Source organism: Oryzias latipes, chromosome 14, assembly GCF_002234675.1.
Source record: "Oryzias latipes chromosome 14, ASM223467v1".
In the NCBI taxonomy this organism is placed as follows: Eukaryota; Metazoa; Chordata; class Actinopteri; order Beloniformes; family Adrianichthyidae; genus Oryzias; species Oryzias latipes.
This window is the reverse complement of record NC_019872.2, coordinates 27,532,477-27,559,425: the sequence shown is the minus strand read 5'-3', so window position 1 is coordinate 27,559,425 and position 26,949 is coordinate 27,532,477. Positions and strand designations below refer to the sequence as shown.

The following is a 26,949-nucleotide window of genomic DNA, read 5'->3' as shown; positions in this document are numbered from 1 at the left end:
AACACTGCTAGCTCCAAAGAGAAAGTGGGTGTGACCTGGGGGGCGGTGCTGGGAACGCAGACTCTTCCTGGAAGGGGCTCCTCACTTTGTGATGTCTCAATGTGAGGACCCACTGGTTTTTGTGGATTGGGAGGGGCTAGTGCTCAGAGAGCAGGATTTTAGAGGAATGCTCAGAAATCGAAATATCGCTTTGGGGTTGTCTTTCGTGAGGAAAGAACATTATAAAACACTGAAAACCTCAAAGTAGTTGATTTTGCATGATAAAGGCCCTTTAAACATTTTGTTGGGACGCGCCTTAAACATTTTTTACATTTGTAATCATTCTTAAATTGTTTTTAAATTTATGGTCAACCTTGTAAACCGATTAATATTAATATATTGTTTGTTTTGACCGGTGACGGTGATGAAACGGTTTCATTAAAGCAGACTGCACATCTTTTTTAAATGTTCTAAATTAATATAATAAATGAATCTTGTTATTATTTGATGAAGAGTTAAGTATTTTTTTTTTATAGACAACAGCATCTGTTTTCCTGCCTTCATCCAGTCTCTTTGTTCAAAGTTTTCTGGAAGGTCACTGCGATACAAACTCAGCGGTTTAGCTCACCAGATTAGAAACCTCACTGATGTCTGTTTAAGAGTTTTCCTTGTGTTTTTGTTTCCACTTTCTTTCTTCAGGGGCTCAAGCCCATGGACCACAACGGCCTGTCGGATCCATACGTCAAGCTGCATCTTCTACCCGGCGCCAGTAAGGTACGTACTGACCGGACAGGGATCTGTCTCAGTGGAAGAGGGGTAACACGAGGACTCCAGGAACAGCTGAATGTAAACGAGCTAACAGGGAACGTGTTGCAGACGATCTCACATGGATGTCCATGTGTCAGAATATTAATGATGTTCCTCAGGAAACAAACTTTTATAAAGTGTGTGTGAATCACAGTGAAACGTTTCCAAATGACTCACTGGTTGTTTAACAGCACGCAGTGAATTCTTTAACTTGGTTGCACTTGACATTAGTCCTTGAGGATATTTCTGTCTTTCATTGAAGTCCTCAGAGATCCAGAGAAACGATAATTCTCCACTAAAGCAGCGTATTGAAGCCAGAGGTGCCGGATTACCCATCTTCCTGACTCACATCTACCTTTCTGCTCACCCTGTTGCTAAACACGACGGTTAAAATTCCAAACGAGCGACAGGAAAGAGACACTTTTATCTCAAAAGGAGATTTCCAGAAAGCAAAACAATCCGTGTCAAGGGGTGAAACCCAAACATTTTACCACAGGGGGCAAATCGTAAAAGCTGTGGCCAACGCGCCTGCCAGAATCGGGATAGGTGAGGATTTAAACATCCTGAAGATGACCCTCAGCAATCGGCAGGAGGAGGGTCCTTCCTCCTGCAGGACTTTGGTTTGGAGCAGCGAAAACAAGATTGGGGCCCCCTAGTAACCCCCTCAGAACAAGGGCCAGAGATCATGGACATAGAATAGTGTGGTCTGCATACTCTTCTCTTGGGTCCATGATGGTCAGATGCTGCTGTCGTATATTGAATGTGATAGAGGTCTTAAAAGCAAGAGACTGAAGCTGATGGTGATGGAAACCAAAATGGCTGATCATCTGAAACATGGCATCTCTGAACAGAACCTAAACCAAACTCTGAGGACTGCACGATTAAAATCCGGTCAGCCAATCTAAACCCTCGACTGTTTACGCATTTAACGTAACTCCAACACATTCTGAAGCAAAAAAAGCAGCTTTGCACTGATATGCAACACTTTTTGTTTGTAATGTGTTGCACGTTGGTGCAAAGCCGAAATGGAAATCTGCTTTTCTCCATCGGCTGATTCATGTTAAAGGCCTAAACGGTCAAAGATGGAGAGCAGGGGGCGCAGACGGTTTCCACTCAAAGGGCCGTTTGGATCCGTTTCCCACAGAAATGAAAACACAGAGAGCAGCATCACCCTTTGGAAAATCTGGTGTTTCTAGTGCTTTTATTTTGAAGGGCTGAAGAATCTAAGCCTTTTTATTATTGATTATTCTGAATTAGAAGATTTAGAAAAAATGTAGCCTTTCACTCACGCGACTTTCTTTTTATTCTGTTTTTATCTTTGGACAATAAAAGAAAAAATGTTGCCATCGTTTCGTTTTTTGGATCTTCTTTTTCATAAGAAAATCTTTTCTTCAAAGCTTATATTCATTTTAAAGAACGGAACTATCCTGTAATGTATAGAACATATACCCTTGTTTAATTCTTGTAATTATCCTGCAGCAGCAGGTTTACTGCTTTTAGCTTTTGTTTTATACTTCCTTAAAGGCCTAAGTGTTTTTTCCATAAATAGAATCTGCTTTAAATTTCCCTTTTTCGTTGCTGATGAAGTGGTACATCTTCTGTAAGTGGGTGTCATGGCAACAGAGTCAGCACTCATAAGGTCAATTTCCCTGCTGATTTAAATGCACTCTTGTAGACTTTGTAAACACTCTGCATTCATTCAGAAGGTTTCACAAAGGTTCAGGCCTGTTGGTTGGGGTGAGTTTGTTTTCTCAGGACAATATTTGTTTCAAGGCGTCTCAGGTTTTGCTGCCATAGTGGATGTCACAGCTGAAATCCTTTCCTCGTGACTGAAAATAGGACTTTCTTGCAGTCTTTATCTCCATGCTGCATGAGGCTTCACAGAGGCTTTGATGATTGTTCCAGGAAAACATGCCGTCAACTTGTGCTCTTTGTCAGCTCAGCCTCAGAGGAATCATTAGGCTCGTTCTGAGAGGCTCATTACGGCCCGCTGAAGAGGTCCAAAGTCCCGCTTCCGCTCTAATGGGAAGTGAAGTTTCATGCTCTGCTGAAAAGGCCGATGATGGCGTCATCAAACTAGGATGTTCTGGGTTAAACTGCTGGACGGCAACAGGGGACGATTTCTGTGCTGATTAGTCATCAGGACGACATGAGGATTGACAAAAGCCTTCGTCCCAACTGTCTTTACAGGTGGATACAGGTAAAATGTTGTCAGACCAGTACGGGGAACCCAGGGGTCGGTCCGCACAGAAGATCAAACCGCTCAGTGAACCCATAGTGCCAAACGTTCAGGCGCATTTTTGGGTGATTATTAAAATAATTGTACATTTTGTGGGAAAAGCACCAAATTTGGCATGGATGTACCTCTGGATCACCTCTCGCAGGAAAACCCGTTAGCCAGGAGAAAATCCAAGATTTCAAATAAAACATATAAAAGACTGATACAATATACACATAACAGTATTCTGTGGGTCACCCCTCGAGTCTAATGACTGCATTTTGTGCTTGAACAGCCCACATTCTTGAGACTTGAGCATTTAGAATAGTTTTGGATCAATTGAGTGCATATATGCCATCTTGACAAAAGGCCGCCATTTTGGATTTCTTTTTCTCCTGGCTAATGTGTTTTTCTGAAAGAAGGGATCCCAAGACACATCCATGCCAAATTTGGTGCTTGCACCACAAAATTCACAGTTTGTCTGAAATATCAACCTGTAATCAACTCCACTACTTACCAGACCCACGATCATGGTACGTTCCATTTTCATCATGTACTTTGACTCTCAGCGGTCTTTTCATTATGATTAGGCCATTTGAGCCAAAATCAAAGAAACCTGTGTTGTTTTCTAGGACATAGTTCCTGCAGAGCAGCAGGAATGAAATAGAAATTTGCCTCTGAATCGACTGCTGGCGCAGAGTAACCCTGGCTCCTTTACCCATCATCCATCCGATTACTCGCTCATTTGCAACCTATTTGTCAACAACGGAGCAGAGCAGGCACCTTGTGATCCACTAATTGTAGCATCTACAGACTGATGGTTAGTGTTGTCATTTATCACTGCGAAGAATTATTATTCTTATTAGGTTAGCATTGGGCAAAAATGTACATCCTCCTCCTTCATGTTGGTCCTTCTTTACAGGTGCATTTGATTTGATTTGATTTGAGATGATTTATTTCAAGCAATCAAATAGGAATAATACACAAAAAAAAAACAATCCAATCGTCAGTTATACATTTATACAATAACTAATCAAACTTAGTATAATTAGACATAAAATTAAGTATTGCTTGAAAGGGATAATCCCACCCCTGTTCTACTGTAACCATTTTATTACATGATTTATCAATATCCGGTTCCTAGAAAGCACATGACAAAGATGAATTACTTAAATTATTTTGTAAAAAATAACTTTTAGAAATCAACATGGCAATGAAGTATCCAAAATATATGCAGATTATGTTACTTATAAAAGTCATTGATATGATTAAAAAATAATACTATATCAGTAAAATAGACAAAACACTGTTTCCGGAATTTTCATAGAAAAATTTGGTCAAGTATCAAAAGTTAATAATATGTGCAAAATTATGTTTAATTAGGAAAAATTCATGAATTCAGCTTATCAATTTTTTTGAAACAAGTGAAGTCAAATCATTAAAAGTCAATCAATTTGACAATTTTCAATAATTGATTCATTGATATGATCAAAAAAAAATAATTATAATACTGTATCAGTAAAATAGACAAAACACTTTCAGGAATTTTCATAGAAAAATTTGGTCAAGTATCAAAAGTTAATATGTACAAAATTATGTTTCATTAGGAAAAATTCATGAATCAGCTTGTCAATTTTTTTTTTTGAAACAAGTAATATAATTAAAAGTCAATCAATTTGACAATTTTCAATAATTGATTAATCATTTGTTTTATTATTTCTTTGTGTTTTTATTTATTTATATATTTTTTTTCTTTTTTATGATAAAAAGTAAAAAAGGCTCAGGATAATATCATGTTTAGAACGTAGCATTTTTACTGTACATGCCTTCTATCATTCTGCCTCTTTTCATCGGTCAAAACCGTTTTAAAAGTGAACCGTCCGTCTCGGATAAACGTAGGATGTAAAGGCTTTGCGCTCTCTCCTAATTCTGCGAACTCTCCTCCTCTGAGTATTTTTGGAGCCGGGTCCATCTGTGGCTCGTGAGACTCGGGGTAGTTAGAGCACAGATGTGATCATCTACATGAGAAACTGCAATAATTGGCAGAGGAGCAGCGCCTTTTCAGCTTCTGCAGCTAAAGTGATGACACCAGTTGCTCATTCATAGCACCACCACCTCTGCCTCCATCTGTGAGCCGCAGGCTATTTTTTTATACATCTTTGAAGCAAAGTCCATCCCGTTTGAATGTTGTTTTGTTCAATTCTTTGTACGTTCATAGCAGCATTAATGCTTTTTTTTGTTGCACAGGTAGCATGTGTGTGAAATTAGATCACATGTTAATTAGTTAACAGCCGTCAGCTGTGTTAATGATACAAAAATGTGTTTTGTTTTTGCCAGTTAATGTCAGGAAATTCATATTTTACCCGCATTGACTTATCTGAGCAGCGGCAGAGACAATGGAAGTGGGAAAGCATGGTCCACTCGGACTCAATGTCCCCAACCTCCCTCGGTACCTGTTTGAAGCTCTCCCAGATGTGGGAGTTAAGGACTTCCCTGACGGAGGGCTCAGCCAAACGTTCCCAGCAGACCCTCACAGTGTGTTTGGGTCTTCCAAGTCTTTCCGGCCTCCTTCCCCGCCAGCGAATCCAACTCACCACCAGGTAGTGATCGGTGGACAGCTCTGCCCCTCTCTTTACCCGAGTGTCCAAAACACAGGGCCGAAGGTCGCCTGAAACAACTACAAAGTTGATCATTGACCTCCTGCCTTGGGTGTCCTGATGCCACGTGTATTGATGGACACCCTTGTGCTCGAACATGGTGTTCTTTATAGACAAACTATGACGAGCACAGAAGTCCAATAACAAAACACCACTCGGGTTCAGATCAGGGGGGCCATTCCTACCAATCACGCCCCTCCAGGTGCCACTGTCATTGCCCACGTGGGCATTGAAGTCCCCAAGGGGGACAATGGAGTCTCCCGTTGGGGCACTTTCCAGTACCCCTTTGAGAGACACTAAGAAAGCTGGGTACTCCAAACTGCTGTTCGGCCCGTAAACCGAAACCACAGTCAGGGACCTGTCCCCCACCTGGAGGCGGAGGGACATGACCCTCTCGTCCACTCGTCCACCACTTGGTGGCTGAGCTGGGGGCTCACGAGTAAGCCCAAACCAGCCCGCCGCCTCTCATCTTGATTTTGATTTGATTTGATTTGAAATGGTTTATTTCAAGCAATCAAGTAAGAATAATACACAACAACAATACAGTCATCAGTTATACATTCATAAAATGACGAATCAAACATAGGATAATTAAACATATTAATAAATATTGCTTGAAAGGGAGTGGAAGGAAGCAAACGTATATAATCCCACCCCTTGAGCAACTCCAGAGTGGTAAAGAGTCCAGCCCCTCTCTAAGGACTGAGTTTCAGTGCCCAGGCTATGTGTGGAGGTGAGCCCGACTATATCTAGACGGTATCTCTCAACCTCTCGCACCAGCTCAGGTTCCTTCCCTCCTAGAGAGGTGACGTTCCATGTCCCAAAAGCAAAGTTCCATGATCGGGTTTTGGGCCGCCGAGGCACCCGTCCTCGCCTGCCACGCGAACCACATTGCACCGGCCCCTTTTGAGGTCCCCTACGGGTGGTGGGCCCATGGGAGAGTGGTCCCACGTCGCTCCTTCGGGCTGCGAAGGAGGCCTGGGGTTGGGGCTCGCCTGCGAACCCCAACCCCAGGCCTGGCTCCAGAGTGGGGCCACGGTGACGCCAATCCAGGCGATATAATCGGGTCCTTGCTTTTTCTTTTTGTCAGGGGCTTCTGAACCACTCTTTGTCTGGCTCGTCAGCCAGGACCTGTCTGTCATGGGAGACCCTACCAGACAGCTTAGCTCCTGGGGTCACTCGCGCTCTCAAAGTGTCCAGCACAAGAGGCCTTCAGCTCTCATCTGTTTGCTCAGCTGTTGAGCAGAATGAGTTAAATAAAAAAGGTTTACATAATAAAACAGGAAGTACATATTTACTGCTCAGACAGTGGATTCTGCTGTACTGCATTTGAGCGTCATCCATTTCATAGTTATCATGAGATTTCATTCAGCTTGTGTTTTTCAGCCTCAAGTTAGAGTTTCTAAAGTTCGGGATGTTTGTTTGACCTCCTGTGTTTGCTTCCACCGACTGAAGCAGAAACAATCAGTCTCATGTGAAATCCTGCATGTCATCGATCCGATCGAGCTAAACCCTCACCATGACTCACAACACTTCCTGTTTAGCAAAGATCTCAATCAAAACTCCATAATGCTGATCCCATTGATATTCAGAATCTACCTAATCTGTAACGTCATGTCTGAAAATATCAAACTCTATGCCTAATTATTCTAAGTAATGCAAATATTGATTTTAAGTTAAATTAAGAAAATAAGCTTTAACATTTTAACAAGCACTGATTATTGATAAACATGAAAAAAAAACAGATCAACTTTTCAGATTTAGGGTCAACTGGGCGTTTATTTATGTCGACCAGTTTTAGATTTTTAGACCATAATAATGCTTTAAAGCATAACACGTTTACTTAATTAAAATAAATGAAAATACAAATAGAAAATTTGGGAAACGTAAAGATTAGATAATTGAAATAATTATGCTGCTATACGGTTCTACCCCCCGGCATCCTTCTCTCTTTTTCCCTTCTTTTCTTTTCCGTCTAGTCCAACAAAAGATGAAGTAAGATTAATAAAGTTTAGCCTAAATTACAAAAGGGGTTTATTTGGATATACACCTAGTGTGTCAAATGTTTCACAACCCCTATTGTAACAGTTAAATATGTCCAACACAAGAGGCTTTCAGCTCTCATCTGTCTGTCCAGATGTTGGACAGGACAAAATAAAAGAAAAAAAAATACATTATGCGTTGACAAATCCTCTTGGATAAGAGGCGAAACGTCTTCTAACTTTAAAAACCAAGTCCAGATGACATCCCCTAAACCTACTACAATGGAACCAACCTGGATGAATGAGAGTCTTCATAGACATTATGCGTAAAATAAAGCAAGATTGAGGGTGGGAATTACTACGTATTTTCTTCTACCCACCCCTTTTTCGAGGACTTTATTGTTTATGTTTGTTTGTTATGTCTTGCATAACCACATGCGTGCAGCACGCTGTTGGTTAGGAGCCAATGCTCGCCTCATGTGCCAGCATCACCCGTACGTCACAAGGCCGTGCAACCCCCATTAGCCTTGCAAATACTTTAGAGCAAGGTTTCTCAAAGTGCGGCCCGCGGGAAGATTTTTTGTGGCCTTCAGAGGAACCAGAGCACGTTCCTTTGAAGAAATATGTTGTGTTGATGAGGAGAAATGGCGCTTTCAAGCTAAGTGGACAAATGCTTACTTTGCTGTACCTCATAGGCTGGATAAAGTCATGTGCCGGATTTGCAAGCAGGTAAATGCAGTGCTCAAAGAAATCAATATAAATCGTTACTATGTTACAAATTATAAAAACTATGACAAATTTACCAAAACAATAAGCTCCAACAACTACAACGATGCTATGCTGCACACCAGATGTTTACAAAAATGGCTAAATCCAGTGAAGCTGTAACAGAAGCTAGCTACGTTGTGGCTTTGCGGCGTAGCTAGCCTATAAGTGACGGGAGTTTGTAAAAAGAAGGTGTGCTGAAAGTAGCTGACATTGTTTGTCCAAAGCAAAAGAAATAGTTTGAAGAAATAAGTCTGTCAAAGATACAATTACTAGATCTGCGGCAACTACCTCTGGAGGGCCTGGTTAACTCTACAAATGACACTTGGTCATTAAAGTCTTTAAAACAACTTTTTCTGTTTATCCATTTTTTTCACCAAAATTGGCCCCCAGTCTAATGTCGAGTTCCTAACTTTTGAGAACCCCTGCTATAGAGTATCATGGCACATGCACGACATTGGTGCGTTCCATTTTCATGACGTCCCTTGAAGGGGTCGTATGAGCCTCAAGGACTGCAAGAAACACCTGCGCTCCCATTACGATGCAGCCGCTCCTCTCTGTGACCCTCCAGACCCGGACAACCCAAAAAACCCACAGCACCTGAAGGGGTCGACCCCCTGGATGGGTGCATGAGACTAGAATTAAAAGGTGGCCTCCTCATCCTCTGCTCCTGATCCTTGACAGCTGAGTTCTCAGAGAAGATGAGCTCCATCAACGCAATAAAAAAGGGTTTGTGTTGGTTTTGGCTCTATATTAGCAAAGAGAGGCTGAACTGCTGACAGACTCCTGGATTTAGGCCATTTTTGGTTCCTCTCTAGATACACAGTAACAGTACAAACTGCTCATCCTGCAAAACAAACAGGCTGCTCTGACTTTCATACTTTTGTCAGAGGCTCACAACTTTCTGCTGTGTGGGGGACATTTTTAAATACAATGAAACGTAGCTTTGCCTCCATAATGTCACAGCCTGTCAGGATTGCTGCTCCTCTGCATGAATGTCTGTACTTCAGCTTTCATGAAACAAATGATGCATTAGGAAGTTTGGCTGGATGGTTAAACTGGAAGTCCTGCCTTCAGTTGTTCTGCTAAACTCAACAAACCACCTCCTGATTTCTGTGACATGTAGAGTTGACAGCCGGATCCATCTTTTCCTGGATCCCCATGAAAGGATGCAGATTTTTTTCTTTTTTTTAGATGGCCGGAGTTGTGATTTGGAAACATATTAATATTTATGTGAATATAAAGCAGTTTTACAAGAATTCTCCGCCTGCACAGTTTCATTTTCATCTCATAAATACAGTCTGCTGTTTATTTTTCCCTCCTGACAGAGGTCAGCGTGCAGCGCCGAGCTCACGCTGGTTTCAAGGAAGTTTGGAGAAATCTGGCTTCATTTCACTGACACCTGAGGCGTGGGGGGCGGGGCTTCTCCTCAGTTGAGGCAGAAGGACAACCAGTCAGGGACTCCGTGCAGATGAGTCAAACGCTGAATGTCTTTGTCTTCCAGGCCAACAAACTCAGAACCAAGACGCTCCGTAACACACTCCACCCCGTCTGGAACGAGACCCTGACCTACTACGGCATCACGGACGAGGACATGGTCCGCAAAACACTCAGGTACGCCCCTGATGACATATGCCCCCCCCCCCCCCCCACACACACACACACACAAGACAACAAAGAGGGAGGAAGGAGATTCAAAAGGAGAAAAAGAAACGACGGAATAAACTATCCTAGTGGAGTAAGGCGTCTGCTGACAAGCTGGGGAAAAACAACAGAAGACATTTAAATGGAGATTAATCTAAGAGGAATAGTGAGAAAATGTGAAATTAAAAAAGAAAGTTTATTCATAAATCACCTCTAACACCCTCATAAAAACATGAAATAAAACCTTAGAGTTTCATCCACACACACAAAAAAAAAATTATATTTCATTCTGCGGAAACAAAAAGGTCTCCAGGTGTGTTTTTAAAGCCTCATCTGAGTTCATGAAGCCTCAGATTCAGAGTTTGGGTGTTAGTGACCTCCGGTGAATGCATGTAAGAACTGGGCTGTGGCCGAATTCCCTCCCCAACTACTAAGAAACTGCATAGTGAGGGACTGTCTCGTGTCCTGGCGTTTAAAATTCATTCAGACACCACGCTTACTACATTTAGTTTTTTGACGGCAAACATGACGTCACAGATTTTACAAAGTAAAGTCCTAATAATTACGAGCATTTCACATGGGCTATGTTTGAATCCACTGTGTTCTGATGATGAAAATTAAAATACTTTTTTTCCCCAAAAAATTGGTCAAATGCAATGCATTATGGTCTATATTTGCCGATCTAGTTAGCATCAATGCACACTGGTTTTTTGCAGAGACTTCTGGGAAATTTCTAGGGCACTCTACTTTGGAATTGTAGATTTGAACAGCACTAAAAAATGATGAATGCACTTTATGGTGCACCATGTAGTGAAGGAATTCGGTCACAAGCCATATTTGTTTAGGACGGCGCTTCTGTTTTTGCGTCGCCGTCAGTACTGAGACACGCCCCTACAGTGCCCTCTAGTGGTTAATAGTGGGAAATAACCACTACAGGGCAACCGGTTATTAGTGAGAAAATAAATAAAATATTTGCTTTTTCAAAAAAAAAAAAGATTTCTTTGCTCCTGAGTATAAGTCGCACCCCTAGCCAAACTATGGCCTAATAAAATTAAGTGGTCTCACATTCAACGCTCAAATCATTTGATGGACAGATTTTCTGTCAAATGGTAGGGGTGTGGACTTTTGTCAGGCTGACTCCTTATTGGCACAAGTGGTTGCCGTAGACTTGAAGCAATCACTACTTACTGACGGAGTCTGGCTCCAACATGGCGGCGTTGATTGATTTTGTTTGGTAAGAGCAGAAAGTGAACCATTTTCTACAGGCGAAATCAAACTCACTCTGTCCAGTTCTCAGATGCAGTCAATAGTTCCTCCAACAAAAACTAACTGGATGAACCTAAGAGCCCCAGAAGGTTTAGAATAGACTGAGTATTCTGATCAAGTTGGGCTTAAAAATTCAGAAAAAATTCGTTTAAATTTGCTTTAAAACAAACTGGGAGTGATTGGAGATCTGCTAAACTTGGCGTGATGTGAACTCTTCCCAGTTATTCCATCATAATACCATGATCAACAGGATCAGAGGTCTAAGAAAACCATGGCAGAGTATTTCCAGATCCAGCTGCAATCATATTTGGAAAACTTTACTTTACTACAATCATGGACGAAAGCAAAGACTTAAGAGATGCTACACGCATCTGTAGATGAACATTTACAGATGCGTGTAGTTTTAATAACTTAAGAGACGCATCGATTAACTTAATGATGACCAGAGTGATATAAAGAGCCATCATTGGGAGCGGACGTCTCTGCAACAGAAACATCCTAAACGATCTCTGGATGCAAACACAACCAAACATTTAATATGAATGCAAGACTGAAAAGGTGAAGCTGCTGGAGGACGTTTGCTCTAACACCTTCCATCCCATTCCTCTTAGAGTGAAAGCAGCAAACTTCACACTTTATGGTGTCAAATAAGTCTTTTGGATTCCTTTTGTTTAGAGAGACAATGAATAAAAAGTTGGGTTGTGGTGGTCTTCAACATGTCAAAGATCCTTTTCGGTTTTTCCGCTGGAGTCTATGAACTTCCAAAGAAGTGGGTTTCAATAACTTCTCCGCTTTGCTGTATTTTCTTAGTGAAAGAAATGAGTACTCATTAATCCAAGAACTACTTCATTTATCTCTTTTTTTTACAGGAAGTGTTCTCGGTGGTTTTTAAAAGACGTAACGAGAACATCGATGTGATTATCCTCCATCACTGACTGAGGTTCCAACAGAGCAGTGAAGAGATCAATGACATCCCGATTGATCATTTGTCTTTTGAATCTCATTAGCAGCACAAACAGGTTATGATCCGCGATGTGAAACCCCCCCCAACATGTAGTGAAATGATGACAGAAAAGTCTGTGAAAATGAGGGAGAAAAAATAGAGTAAAAGGAAGTATTTGAGCAGAAATATGTAAAAAATAATTAGGAAACAAATGAAATAAAGAACCAAAACAAGAAATCAACAAAAGGGTATTAGAAGAAAAGTAAGTATATACATATATTTATGTAATTATATAATTATAGATTACAAAAATACAAATACCTAAATAAATATAAATGAAAGATGCAAAATAAAATAAAAAGTCTGGGTAAAATCAATTTAAAAGCAAATAAAAAGAGGAAAAAAATGAAATAAATTAAAAGCTGAAAGAAAATAAAAAGGAAAGAAAATTGCCTGTAAAGATTGACAAATAAAAATTCATTGCTCTAGAAATAATAACATTACACAGTCATAGAAAACAGTCAAATGAAAAAAATCAATCAAGGGGAAGAAAGAAGTTTAGAGAAATGACAGAAGACAATGAAATGCATTGAAAATGAAAGAAATGAGAAAGGAGAACAAGAGACTGCAGAGGGAAGAAAAAAGAAAACAGGAACCAAGAAAGTTGGAATTAAGTGATAAAAGAGTGAGATGAAAGTGACTTCACAGAGAGGCAACAACAGTAAAAAGAACAAAGAGAATTAAAACCAAAAAAGAAGAAACTTTTCTAATTGTTAATATTTATTTAAAGCGTATTTTCTGAAAGCAGTTTTCCATCTCCTGGGATAAATGAGCAGTCTCTGTAGCACTTTCATTCAGAAATGACTGACATTCCTATTTATTTCTCAATAAGGGATTTCTTCTGCATAGAATAACTGTTGGGAAATCTAGAAAATATCTGGCGTGTTTGATTTGACGGAAAACCTCCAGGCGTCGCTTTGAAAGACTCAAATCTGGAGCCGGTTCCATTCTGACACTCTGGAGTGATGGAAGGGATGCTTCGATGTTCCTTCCTTTTTTACCAAACTGTGAGCGGTTTGCAGTCAGGCGGTGGAAGTGGGTTATGCAATCATGTGTGTAAACCTTTGGTGTGAGGCGGACCGCTCAGAGAGATCTGATTAACCCGCTAACCGCTGCATATGCATGTGTCGGTTTGCAGCTTCACGCCCTCAGGATTCCCGCGCTCACAGAGGCTCTGTAGGGCCTCTGCTCAGCCAAATTGATGGAAAATTGATCGTGAAGGAGAAATGTGTTTTTCCTGCTGGGATTATAGGACACCAGGTATTTCATTTATTGGAATAAAGCTGTTAAAAGAGAAATCTTGATTCACCAGATTTGCGCCGCTACAACAGTTTACACCAACTTCTAGAATCTACAATCCAGTGTGAACATCATATGTTAAAAGCTTGTTCAAGAACCCCCATTCAGCGCTTACTTTGACCTTTGACCTCCAGTCCTGCATGGGTGCTCCAGTGACTCTGTTTTTTAGAAAACATAATAAGAGTAAACAATGGAAAGGATGAAAATGTACACATACTAAAACATAAAATACTTAAAAAGCCAAATAAATAAACGCATACGTTGATTAAAGAAGTTATGGACATGCAGGGGCAGAGCTACAGGGGGGCAATGGGGGGCAAGCTGCCCCCCGCTAGAAAAAAAAAAAAAAAACGTTGCCCCACACTTGCCTCCCCAATTTTCGAGTAAATAATGGTATCGTTATTGACGATGATAAGGAAATCATCAATACGAGCTTCTGTAGGTACTGTAAAAATAACAAAACCAAGATTTTTAAATAAATAAAAACAACAATAATAATAAAAGCATTAGAAAATTCTTTTTTTTTAAATGGCCTTCCACTCTGTTTCTTTTTACCACCCTTCCAAAGTCTTCTGCCCCCCCTCCACCCCCTGTATAAAATGTTCTAGCTCCGCCCCAATGTAAATGTTGAGACACACGTCTTTAACTTGCATTTAAAAATCTCCACAGCTGCAGAAACCCACAGATCCACAGGTAAGTTGATCTACAGATGAGGACCACGGAGCTGAAAAGAGGCTTTTCCAGTCACCGCGACTGGAGTCCATTAGTCCGTTATCTAATGAGATAGACCAACAACATCCTCCAACGGGAAGAAGCTCCCCAAACAAGAAGCTTTCCTCAAAACAGCCCAACGTGTGACTCATGTCAGGGCAAAAAAGTGCAAAAAGAAAAAAGGCTCTCTGCATTTGGAAGGACGGTTGCAGGCCTGCTGTCAGCCGTCATTGCCTTTCACCATACCTTTAACTATATGGCAGGACGGATCCTCCTGTGTGGGAAGTGAAACCTAAGGCTCACTTCCTTCCTGGTGCGTCTTTGTCCTCTGAGGTTTTTTAAACTGACAGCCTCTTTCCAGGTCAATCGATGCCTCCATCTGCTCTGGTCATTGGGATGCAGGAGTAATCCTTGTTTCTGAAGCTTTCATGACGGACGCCGTCTTGCATCAGGCATTAGATGTTTGTGGCGTGCATGCGTTTAAAGGGACCACGGAGCACGTCGCCCCGATCACTGTAACACGTCTGTTGGAGGCGCCTCACATGATTGTGTTCAACAAAGAGCCCATGAACCGCTGCTTTTCAGAATAACCACATTTTAGTGGTGCTGCTGTGACGCCAATGACCTCAGCAGGAAGAAAATAAAATCTCTGTGATGGAGGATGATTGTATCCACGAGGAAAATGATCGTTTTTATGGTTCCCTCTTCGCCTCGGAGCAGCTTAACCTGAGCTTCACTCCATTCACGCTCTCCTCCGCTCTCTCCTCCTCTTCCTCCTCCTCCTTCTTCTTCTTCTCCTAGGATCTCGGTGTGTGATGAAGACAAATTCCGGCACAACGAGTTCATCGGGGAAACGCGAATCCCGCTTAAGAAGCTGAAGCCCAACCAAGTCAAGAGCTTCAACAACTGCCTGGAGAAACAGTTACCTGTAAGTCCAACAAGCATAGATGCCGCTTACAGCATAAAACACTGGAGCTGATTTTAAATGGTGACTTTGACAAAGCATTTGACTTCATCTAAACTGTACACTTTTTATTTTTATTTGGCTAATAAATATGTGCAGCAGCTTTCATGTCTTTACCCCAAATATCTTTATCCTCCTCCCTTAATGGCATAACGAAGGAAATTTCTCACCTGTCAGGGATGAGGTTGTCGTAGGTCAAGAGGAGAATCGTAAAGTCTTAGTCGCATCTGCCCTGACAGGTGAATACGGGCCGTCTGCAGGTAAAAAAACAGGGAAAACCGGTACAGGTGACCCGCATGAAAAAGCACGGTTGTAAGCGCTCAATGGACACGTATCACGTGCACATCCCGTGAGTGTGGCGTATGGGCACCGTACAACAGCATCACCCTTACGTCATGAGTATGTGCACCTTCCATTATCCTTACGAATACTTTCGGATACACGATGCACGACAATGGTACGTTCCCTTATCAGGACGTCCCTTACGAGCCTCAAGGGAACTGCATGACACACCTGTGCGCCCCTTTAGATGGAGCTGCTCCACTCTTCAACCGTCAACCAACCCAATCACATTGACTATATATGAAAACAGGACTAAGTGACCCCTCACCCCTGCCGTTCCAAATAGGAAGTACCGGCTAGCTCCAAGAAGCCAAAATCCCATAGACTTCCTTAGAGAAATAATCAGCTATTATTCATTCATTCTATTGGTCAGAAGAACCATTCTTGCTCTTGAAAGTCCTTATTTGGTTTTCATGGTATTATTTCTTTATCATAAGTTATGCACTGACCAATCAGATGCCTCAATTAAAAGTAGGTGGAGCCTTCTGGCCCCCACATCTAACATTTAAGACGTTGAATGTGGGGACCAGCTCAGGACCCTTCAGCTCACTCCTGATGGGTAAGAGTGGTTGCCATAGAAATGTTGACTCAGTCCGACTCAGACCAATCTCTGCTCACTGATGTTTTCTGGCTCCAACATGGCGGAAAAATGGCGACTGAATTGACTTCATTTCGCTGGAGCCAGAACTAACCCATTTTTTTTAAATGGGTGACGTCACACTCGTTCAGTCCAGTTCGTTGTACAGTCAGTGCACATGAGTGCATGTGACTAAGGGTTATACAGTTTACAGATTGAAAAAATAACTGAAAACACAAAGTGTAGAAGATGAACTAAACTGAGACTAGACTGAATGCAGAAACATGACGCAACAGACAGGAACCGTGGTCAGAAACCTATCGAGGACCATAAGCTAGCATTAGCCAAATGAGCTGTTTGAGCACTGAAAGCTGAGGAAGTGAACAGAACCTTACCTGAACAGAACCAAAGCCTTGCTTAACGCTAAAAACCAAGAAAATATCTTGTAAAAAGCACCAATCCTCACACGGCCTGGATCCTCAGTTTGGGGCCCACTTTGTATCGCTTTGGAAAACTTTCATAAAGGATGACAGGCGTGTTAAAGGTCAACACCAAACCTTTTAACGTCCTTTCATATGGTTTGTGTGTCTTATGTTCAGTCATGGTGTGGAGGTCAATCTAAGCTGCCGTGGAGACTTTCTAAGATGAGACTTTGATTTCACACCTCAGACCGAGGATTGTTCCTTCTACAAAATCGCATTGGAGAGACATTTTTAATGTCAATTTTAAAATAAACAATTTGACCTAAGGTTGTGTTTGGGGTCAGTGACTCCTCATGCATGTGCCCAATTCAGTAAATTTCCATGGACATTTCCAGCCCCACGCTTCAAATAAAGAAAAACGTCCGTGCACGATTACAACTCAGCCTTTCAGCCTCTTTGTTAGAGCTGGAGCCATAAATATAGAGCATCCATTCCTTTAAAGCATAAATTGTGTAGGCAATGCTAAACATTCAATCACAGTTCAATGGCACTCCACTGCCATGCTCTCATCACACATAATCCACTTCTGCACTCCTCTTATGGGCGGGAAAGTCAGAGCAGCCCTCTGTGTTCAAAGGAAAGCGGTCTGGATTCTCCTGCCTCCTCTTTTGTTCTTGCTTTGATATTTATCCAACCAAATACGGGACCAAAAATGCTCAAATTTAATTGTAAATTAGTGTACAAACGGAAGAATGCCGGTAGTTTTTCGTTTTTTGTAAACAATTATGTGAAAATCCTCAAAAAAAAAGGTCCTGATGGAAGTAAAAAAAATGGCAGCAGTCATTCTTCAGGTTGCTTCTCAAAGCAGAGTGGTAAATTATTCATTTACCTTGAGTGAGTTACTTGATATTTAAAGCAGTCCCCCCGCTGCCGCGGCTCGCCGAGGCGACGCGCGGGAAAGTCGGGGCCCTGTTGCCAAGCGTTTGTTGTCATGCGGCGTTCATCAGCGAGGAAAAATGAAATGTCTCTCATTTCATTTGTAGCCGCGACAAGCAAGGTGTGAGTCACGGGGGAGCTGCAGACACGCTAACTCATCGGCGTCCTCCACGTGCACGCTCGTTTTTACAAACACTCACACATCAACAGCTGTACAGTCCTCGAAACATTTCAGAACAAATAAAAAGCGTTGGATTAGAGGTGGGATTTTCACCCATTTTGTAAAACACCATTTAATCCAGGACTCCACCAAAACACTGAAGATTATGCAGTTTTTAGTGTGTACCAGAAGCGGTTCTTTTTTTTTTTTTTTGCCACGATGCCATAAAAACATGTTTAAAACACCAAAAACAGCATTTTCATCGGAGCGGGCCATTAAAGTTTACAAGATTACATTTGATTACATCATTAAAATGCCATCATTTTGGCACAATCCATCAGAAAGATGGACTCAAACTTCAAAGTTTGATATTATTTTAACCCTGAAGTTGAATTCACTCACACAAGGCCCAGTGTGGCTCTCATGACCACATTTTTATTGACTTTTTTTGTTGTTGTTGCCATAGAAACTGCTTACCTTATGCAAAGTCTGAGAAGAAAAATGAGTTTTGCTGATTACAATTTATAAAATTTGATTCTTGGCCAGTCTCTAAAACCATCCACCATGGCAGAAGGGTTTAAGACTTCGGCCTCAAATACTGATCTTTAAATCTAAATGTAAAACCAGAAATTTACTGCAGGTTCTCTTGAGGCTCACACTGCAAATGAAACATTTTTAGTGTTTTTCTTTGCTGAGACTCCATGACACATTATTTCAGGAACAGAAAGGTAGGGCATTGGTGCAAAAGGCAGAACACAGGCTGTGGACCGGTACCGGTCCTTAAGACAGAGAAACCACAACCTGAATTTCTTTTGTTTTGCTTTATTTCTAATCTGTATTCTGAAGCAAGTTTTATTTTGGAAAACTACAGGATTCTCTCCACCACATCCGACGCATGTCAAGTGTGGAAAATGTATTCCTCGTCTACTTTCTTAACGTAGCTACAACTGCTAAATTGAAACCTCAAAACGACCACAAAAAAAACACAACTTATTTGGAAAATGTCTTTACACAGAAAAAATACAGAGACAAAACAGAAGAACAGCCTTTGACTTCAAAATAAAATCTGCATTTAACAGACAAAAACCAGGATTCTTCACTGCAAATATGGACTCATTCTGACAGTTCTCACAGATCATAATAATAATGCAGAATATATTTAGTAACCGGATGTTTAATGTTATGAGGATGCTGCTAATAAAGTTGTTCAAACGAGGGATTCACCTTTAGTATCATATCTATAAAATATCCGTTTTAGTGATCTTTTGTATTTCTCCATTGCACCTTAGAAGTCGGACGAGGCTGAAGTTGGCGTCTGATTTTTTTTTTTTTTTTGCTTCCACTTTGACATCTAAGAGTTAAAATCCAGATCACATTTGAATGGCTCCTACGTGAAATCCAGTGTTCAAATCAAGTTTAAAGCAGGATGAAGATGTAAACTTCATCGTCAAACGTTAAAGGAAACTATGCTAGTCCACGCCGGTCCATGACAATATTGTCTGACATTGAAGCAGTCTGTGGCCTGAAAAGGATGGAACCATTGTGCCAGAGACCTAAAAGAACAAGGCAAATGTCTTTCCTGTCTGTTCTGTGAACAGGAATAACAAAATAAATAACAACTTTTCTCAGAAATACAACTTTCACAATGTTCAGGTGAAAAAAATGCAGACACACGAAGAAGCTAAAACTTTTAATTTTACACATTCATAAGTTAGGTTTGCTTCAGTTGTCGCTTTGAGACACTTATCTCACGGTGTTTTATTATTGCAAATGTTACACTTTATTCATAAGACCTCCTAGTCTGTCTTTATGATCACACATGGGCCAAAGCTTTTTCCTTAAGTCATGTCCGGACCAGTATCAAGGATGGTCTTAAGGTTTAATGTGCATCTCAAAGCTTTCATTTGTGGCGTCTGAAGCAACAGGCTGTGTTCAAAATACCGGCTTTTCCTTCAGCCTGTCTGCTTCAACGCCGTGCTGCCTGAGGGCACGCCGCTCAGGGTCAGTCGGTCCTAGTCTGCGTGTACCGTCAGTGTCATCTTCACAGATCGATGATGATCAGATGCTTTATGCCGGATTGTTGCTCAAAGAATTGTCTCAGTAATAGTAGTATAGTATAGTATTATATATAGTATATATAGTATAGTATTGGCTGACAGACCACAGACACGACTATGGAAGATGATGTGTTTTTCAGCTTTTTCTCATACTTCAGATTATAATAGCAAAATGCTATTGAGGACTGCAGACTTTTGCATAGTTGATTATAGCTCATCTTCTGAAATGGCAGCTTAAATCAAGGAGATAAATTCCCAGTAACTATGTTCTCATGTGTCAAAAAATCTCTGTTTCTATCTCAGGAAATTTTCTTAATGGAGGAAATCTCTTATTTGTCCCACTTTTCTAACACTAAATGTCAGAGATGACAAAGGTAATGGACGGATTGAGCATCAGTTCAGCACAATGTCAACAGCAGATCAAAGTCTTAAGCAACAAAGTCTCTGGTTTATCAGTTGGTTGTTGCTGTGCGCTCTGGGTTAACAGTTTCAGCTTCAGTCACAGGGACCCATGCGGATGCTGGGAGTTGTTGGGATGTCCGGGTCTGTGGAGGGCCAAAGAGAGGAGCCCAGGTGTGTGTAGTAGTTCCCTTGAGGCTCGTTTTGTCGTGCGTTAGATGCTTAACAGGTGAAGGGGGGTTTCATAACATACCTCGATCATGCCAGAAAGACCAGGGGCCTCATTTATAAAACTTTGCGTAGGATTTGCGTCAGAAGTGGCGTACGGATGAAACATAGGACGTGCGTACGCACAGAAATATTCGGATTTATAAAACCGTGCGCACGCACATCCTACGCATCTTTCTCTTAATAAATCACAACCGATTCTAAATGCTGCGCAGCTTTTGCGGCTACATGACACGCCCATAGTTGCCCATAAATAGTCCGTGAAACGCCCACAAATGAATATTCATTGATTGTAAAATCATGGCAAACACAGGGAGGAAATCAAAAAAACGTAATTTCACTCAATGTGAAGTAGAAGTTATCGTTGGCGAGGTGGAAAAGAGGAGAAAAGTGTTGTTTGGAGGGCACAGTGTGGGCATTCCTAATGCCAAAAAGGCACGTGAGTGGCAGACGGTGGCAGACGCCGTAAATGCTGTAGCCTCACAACCTCGGACCGTGGCCGAAATAAGAAAGAAATTAAAGAAATGGTCGGACATCAAAGTCGAGGCAAAAAAACGTCTGGCGCTGCATCGCCAGAGGGTGTCTGCCACGGGGGGGGGCACCGGAGCTGACCCCTCTTGATGAGAGACTGGCGGCAATTATTGGGGAATCCCTTTTAAGTGGAGTGGTGACTGAGGCGGAGGGGGACACGACGCACCAGATGCACCGGGTGACACCCCCCCAAAAGCTCCAACAGGACTGCTCGAGGAAGTCGGAACCGGCTCATTAAGCCACTCTTCCTCGTTTGCCAGCAAGTCTTCTTGCTGTCTAAAGATGCGTTCATGTCATGGAGGCTCGAGAGCCGGTAGGACCCAGACGCAGAGACGGGAGGCCAACGGGTTCAGGACTAGAGGGTTTATTAAACGAACAAAAAGCGCTGCAGAGCAGGATGACCAAACAAAAAAGAAAACTTACTGTGGCGTGGCGAGGGACATGGAACAAGGACGCTAGACAAGAAGATGTTAACAACATGAGCAGAAGTTAATGGACCAGCACAAGAGGAAGGCAGAGACAAGACTTAAATACAGGCAGGGCAGACAAGACACAGGTGAACACGATCAGGGCAGATGGGGACCAAAGGAAGTAAAACTCAAGACATGACAAGACAGGAAACCTTTCAAAATAAAACAGGAAACAGAACCAAACAAGACAGAACAAGACCTAACACAAAAACCAAGACAAAATAAACTCAAACCATGACAGTTCACTCCGAATTCTTCCATTTGCCACATCTTGTAAGAGCGCAAGATCAGCCATTGTGCGTCATTACGCATTGTGATGGAGCATTTTATTTCCATCCATTTAATTACATCTGACAAGCTACAGATGTCGGTAATAATCCACGTGGAAATGGGAAATTGATCAGCGCAAATGTAATTTTCTTGTTGCTTTCTGAATGGTTGAGACATACGCCATACATTGTTTTATCAAAAATAAAACAAACTAAAGGCATATGCATGAATACCATAATTCTGTAGCTTATGAAGAAATGTTTTAATATGAAAACAACTTTCCCCAGTGGACGATTAGTACGTCTGTCCGTCCGTCCGTCTGTCTAATTGCACCTATATCTGCTCCACCAGACGGACACACTGACGAGAATATCAGTTTCGTACATTATTTCGTTCTGTTAAATATATTATTTATGAGGATGAATTGAACAACATGCCAATATTGCAGAACATATTTCACTTTTCTTTCTGCAAATAAGTGTTCATTTGAATTTCTGTTGTAATTTTCGTTTGTAGTTTTTGTTTGTTTCACTGCTGATCGATCAAACGGGTGTTCGTGTAGGCGGTTAATTGTAAGACCTGCTTTGTGAAGTCTTCATGTTATTTCTGAGAGGCAGTATTGTCATTTTCACTTTCACGTGTTTCTTCCATCATCGGTGTCGCCGTTTCTCATTTCATCCGTTTTTGTGCGTACGCCTGGGTCAGAGCTTGCGTGAAGGACCGCACATTTTCCCGTCAAGTTTGCTTTTTATACATATCAATTATTGTGTAGAAAGTGGCGTACGCCTTCTTTTGTGCGTACACAACGTTTATAAATGAGGCCCCAGGTCTCTGGAGCTGGTCTGGGAAGTCCTGGATTCTTAAAAAGCTGGACGAGGAGGCTGTAGAGATGAAGGTCTGGGCATCCTCGTAACCTCCATCACTTGAACCTTGGATAGGTGTCACGAGTGAAGACCAAATCAAATCAAACTTTATTTAAATAGCTCTTTTCCTATGAAAGCATAAGCCATAGATGCATGACGGAAATCATGGACGTAAACCGAATAAACTAGATCCTTCAGGTTTATTTACATAAATACTTTCCTGTTTCCATGGCAACGGGAGGCAAAGGGAAGAGTGGCTGGTTTTGTTTGAAATTGGCTTAGCCAGAAGAGACGTGTGTCTCAGTTTTGCTGTAATCTGCAAATTTTCAGATTGGTTTTCTATGCAATTCTTTTTTACTTACAGCAAAGGATAGATATAAAACACATTATGAAAAATTGACATTTATTTCCCCCCCCCAACAAAAGATGATTTTCATTTATTCATTCATCTTCTAAACCTGTTTTCATGCCTTTCGGGGTCACAGGGCTGCCGTAGCCTATCCTGATGCCAGAACGCCAGTCAGTCGCAGGCCCACAATCACACACCCAGACACACCAATTTAGAGGAACCAATTAGCCTATGAAGCATGTTTTTGGACAGTGGGAGAGGCCAGAGTCCCTGGAACAAACCCACGCATGCAGGGGGAGAACATGCAAACTCCACACAGCAGGGGCCCCATTGGTGATGCAGGTTCAGGCCCCCCAGCCGGGACTTGAACCTTCTTGCCTAACCACTACGCCACCGTGCAGCCCTATGCATTTCTGTCCATCGCTGTGAAATTTTATTTTCAGAAAGATTTGAACAGGTTGGACAAACAGTAACAGCAGCTTTTCTGTGTTTTTTATGTTCATTCTCTGTAGCTCAGTTTGTTTCTGAGCAGTTTCTGTTTGCATTCGGATGAGGAGTTCGGTCTGAGCCCAGGATGTTGTTGAGTCTGCTGAGGAGAATGTAGCAGCAAACCTTCAATCAACTCATCCACTTCCTGTTTTAATGATAGCTCTGGTGTGATGGGGGAACATTTTGACGGGTTTGTTCTGCCAGTCGGTGAACCTGCAGAGCCGAGATCTCACAGACAAAAGAGCAGAAAGTCATGAAAAAAGTCTGAAATAGTTCGAGGACCGCATCTTCACCGAAACGTCCCGTTGCAAAGTCCCAATCATGTCTACGCTTCAGCCCCGCTTTAAGATACAGTCAGGACACACCTATACCTGAAACAGATGCACAGAAGGAAACTTCTGTTAAATTCCAGTCAAACACATTTTAAAAAATTGACTTGTAAAATAAACTAAGCCTTTTTTTTAAATAGCATTTGCATTAATAAATAAAAACTTTTAGTAAACTTCTAGCACACTGAAGGCCTGCAGATTTTAAAAAGTATTTCCTGATAGAATTATGTTTTTTTATACATTTTTCTCAATTTCATCAACATAACTGCAAGTTCTAATTTAAACTAGTTTCTCACCTCTTAATGTTAGCTTTAGGGAGTTGACACAGTTTCTACTGCTGCATTTATTGACCCATGAAATGAGTCTGTGAGCGTACAGACATTAAATTAAGTTTGGAATTAACTGAAAAGGAACAAGTGTTCTACATCTAACCCTCTCCTCTACACCCACGAACCTCCTATTTGGTCTTCCTCTAGACCTCTTTCCAGGTTCCTCCAACCTTAGCATCCTTTTCCCAACATCATCCCCTGTTCCTCCCCTCAAACCTTTTCTAACCGCATTTATCTGTTCCTCTGATGGATTCATTCTGGATCCATCCTGGTCACACCCAAGAGGAACCTCGACACCTTCATCTCTACTACCTCCAGCTCTGCTTCCTGTCTGCATCAGTCTCCAACCAAGAACACGACGATGCCATTCATGATGACACATCACCTGAAACCTTCCTCCACGTGTTCCAACCTGCCACATTATTTACCAAACCCTCGAAAATCAAAATGTCCAACTGTAAAGAGAAAATAGACCAACTTTAGGGCAAACATTGATCCATTAAGGTGTTAAAACAACCAAATGACTCCTGGTGGTTTTTCCGTCTGATAGCAGCTGTCTTGATTTCGCTGTAGTGCATGTCGGCGTAAACGCCACGCCACGCTCGCCTCTGTCTCTTCTCCGGCAGCTCCCTGCTGTTATTGTGAGGTGTTTTGAAGCAATCCCACCACCAGACAGGCGGGAGATGCATTTTGGCCCAGCGTCATTCTGCACACACTTCATTGTTCCAAGAAGGCTCCTCCCTGACTTGTACAAATGAAACAAGCAGGTGGTCTCTTTCGGTCTCTGAATTTCTAAACATATTTTTACAAAAAGCTGTGTTGAATAAAAAAGAATTCCCTCTATGCTGGGATACAAGCAGAGCATCTTCTATGTAACACCTCTGTTTCCGTGGTAACCCCTAACAGACCATGAAGAACCTGAAAGTCAGTCGATAGACTGAGTTTTATTAGCCTGTCAGTTGGTTTTACACTGTCAACCTCGGCAAGGACTTAATATGGAGCTCCTATCGTTCACAATGAGGTGTTTGGTTCAGTTCTCATTAAGTTCAATTAAGGAACGTCCTCCGTTAAATCCTAACTGAGTTTTCCTAAACACAGAGCAGGAAAACGGTTAGCAAGCAGGGCAGCACGGCCAGGTCAGATGTTTTTTGTTTCAGCAATTTAATGGAAAGTAGAAATGTGGAGTCATTAGAAGAGATGGAAGAGAGTTTCACAATGATAGCAGAGAGACTTTTATTGATGTTGGACAGTGAGCAGGACTTTATTTGATGATTCTCCTGGCATAAAATGCTCTTCGATGAACAAAAAAAGCCTGAAATGTGGTGATCATTAGGGTCGCTGACCGTGGTGGTTCCACAGAACAACTGTTGAAAGTTCCTAAGTTATTCTGCTGATTGAAATGGAAGGTTAGGAACAGAATGGAGACAGAAAAGACTGGTTGACAGAAGCAGTATCGCCCAGTTTCCATCTCATCTTTGGAGAATTACCTACCACCTACATAGTTTCATAGGTGATACTCCAAAGAAGAAATCTCTTTATTGAGACCCACTCCAATGTAAAAAGGGTGTTTTTAACAAGTTTTTCTGGCATTTTTATGATGATGGAGGACACATTTTAAAGAAATGTGAGCTAAAAATTGCGTTTCTGAGTAAGTCTTTATTCAATTCGTTGGGAATCGGGAGCAGACGAAAAATTAACGTAGAAAAAAGATGGTATTTGTGGCGGAGAATACGCTGGACGGGCCACAAGCTCCCTGCACCGCTCCATTCTGATGCATCCACCAGAAGAGCAAGAGATCCATGAACGTCTTTGTTTGTCCTCATCTGAGCTGGAATCTGAATCCAAACTGTACGGCTGGATAGATCTGATATTGCTGCCATTGTTGTTGCTGGGCTAATGTTAGGTTGGAGGTGTGAGGGGTTGTAAGCTAGTGGGAGAGTGTAAACAAAGAGCTCTCAGCAATATGGATAGGAAGGGGGCGCAGGATTTTTCGTGCCAACGAAAACAACTTTCTGGGGTAAAACAGAAAATTGCTTTTCTATTTAAACAAAGATGCACAGATTTTTTGTCAGTGTTCACAGGGTTTCCCTGGATGTCACATTCTGTTTGTTTTTAGCCAAATTCCAAACCTTTTGACTGATAAACCTGCAGCAAAAACTGCTGAAATCCGTTTTAAATTAAAGCAAAACAGGAGCAAACCCCTGAAGTTCATGAATTCTGTTTATTTGTTACATATGAAAGATGGACGGAGCTATGAAGCCAATTTAAGATTTATTAAAAACAGTTTTGACTAGAATTTCTTTAAAATTCTGTGAGAAACTGAGAAAAAAAAATGCTGCTTTGAGTTTTGTTTTTTCCCCTTATTCAAAAAGTTAAAAAAAAGACCCTTGAGAGATTTAAATTCTGTTAAAAGTATCTCGAAATCATTCTTGAAGCAGATGGGGAGCCAATGCAGAAATCTCAAAATCTGGGTGATGTGAGGCCACCACCTAGTCTGAGTGAGAACTTCTACAGCAGACTTGTGGAGCAGCTAAAGGTTCTTCGTGTTTTGTTTTGGTGGACTAGCAAGCAGGGCGTTACAATACACAATTCCACTGATGTAAAGCGTGCGTCAGTGTCTTTGTACTAGCAAGAGGGAGAAGTGGGTGGAGCCTACCCACATTTCTAAGATGGTTAAAACAAGTTTGTATCCCCTGCTTTATATGAGGAATATAAGCTACTTGAATAGCTGAATAACCACTTAAAATGTGTTTAGTTTAAAAAACTTTGGCTCCAGGACCAAACCAGTCATTTTCTGGTTGAAATACCATAAATTATTTGCCATTATTGATTGTGATTGAGAATGTGTGATGCAATAGGGACGCTGTCACGTTGGAACCAGACGTCGTCAGTGGGCAGGGTTT

The 26,949-nt window shown here is 41.5% G+C and overlaps 1 protein-coding gene across 4 annotated transcripts in view; it reads left to right on the top strand.

The window, feature by feature from the left end:
* doc2b (double C2 domain beta) overlaps nt 1–26,949 on the top strand; it is a 134,955-nt gene that overhangs the window by 87,853 nt on the left and 20,153 nt on the right. For all 4 annotated transcript variants that reach the window (XR_002874578.1, XM_023962298.1, XM_020709165.2 and 1 more), the window contains 3 exons: nt 679–753; nt 9,913–10,022; nt 15,133–15,259. Coding sequence is in view for 3 of the 4 variants with exons in the window: in XM_023962298.1 (XP_023818066.1) it covers nt 679–753; nt 9,913–10,022; nt 15,133–15,259 (312 nt within the window). In the remaining variant the exon portion in view is untranslated. The remainder of the gene's footprint in view (nt 1–678; nt 754–9,912; nt 10,023–15,132; nt 15,260–26,949) is intronic.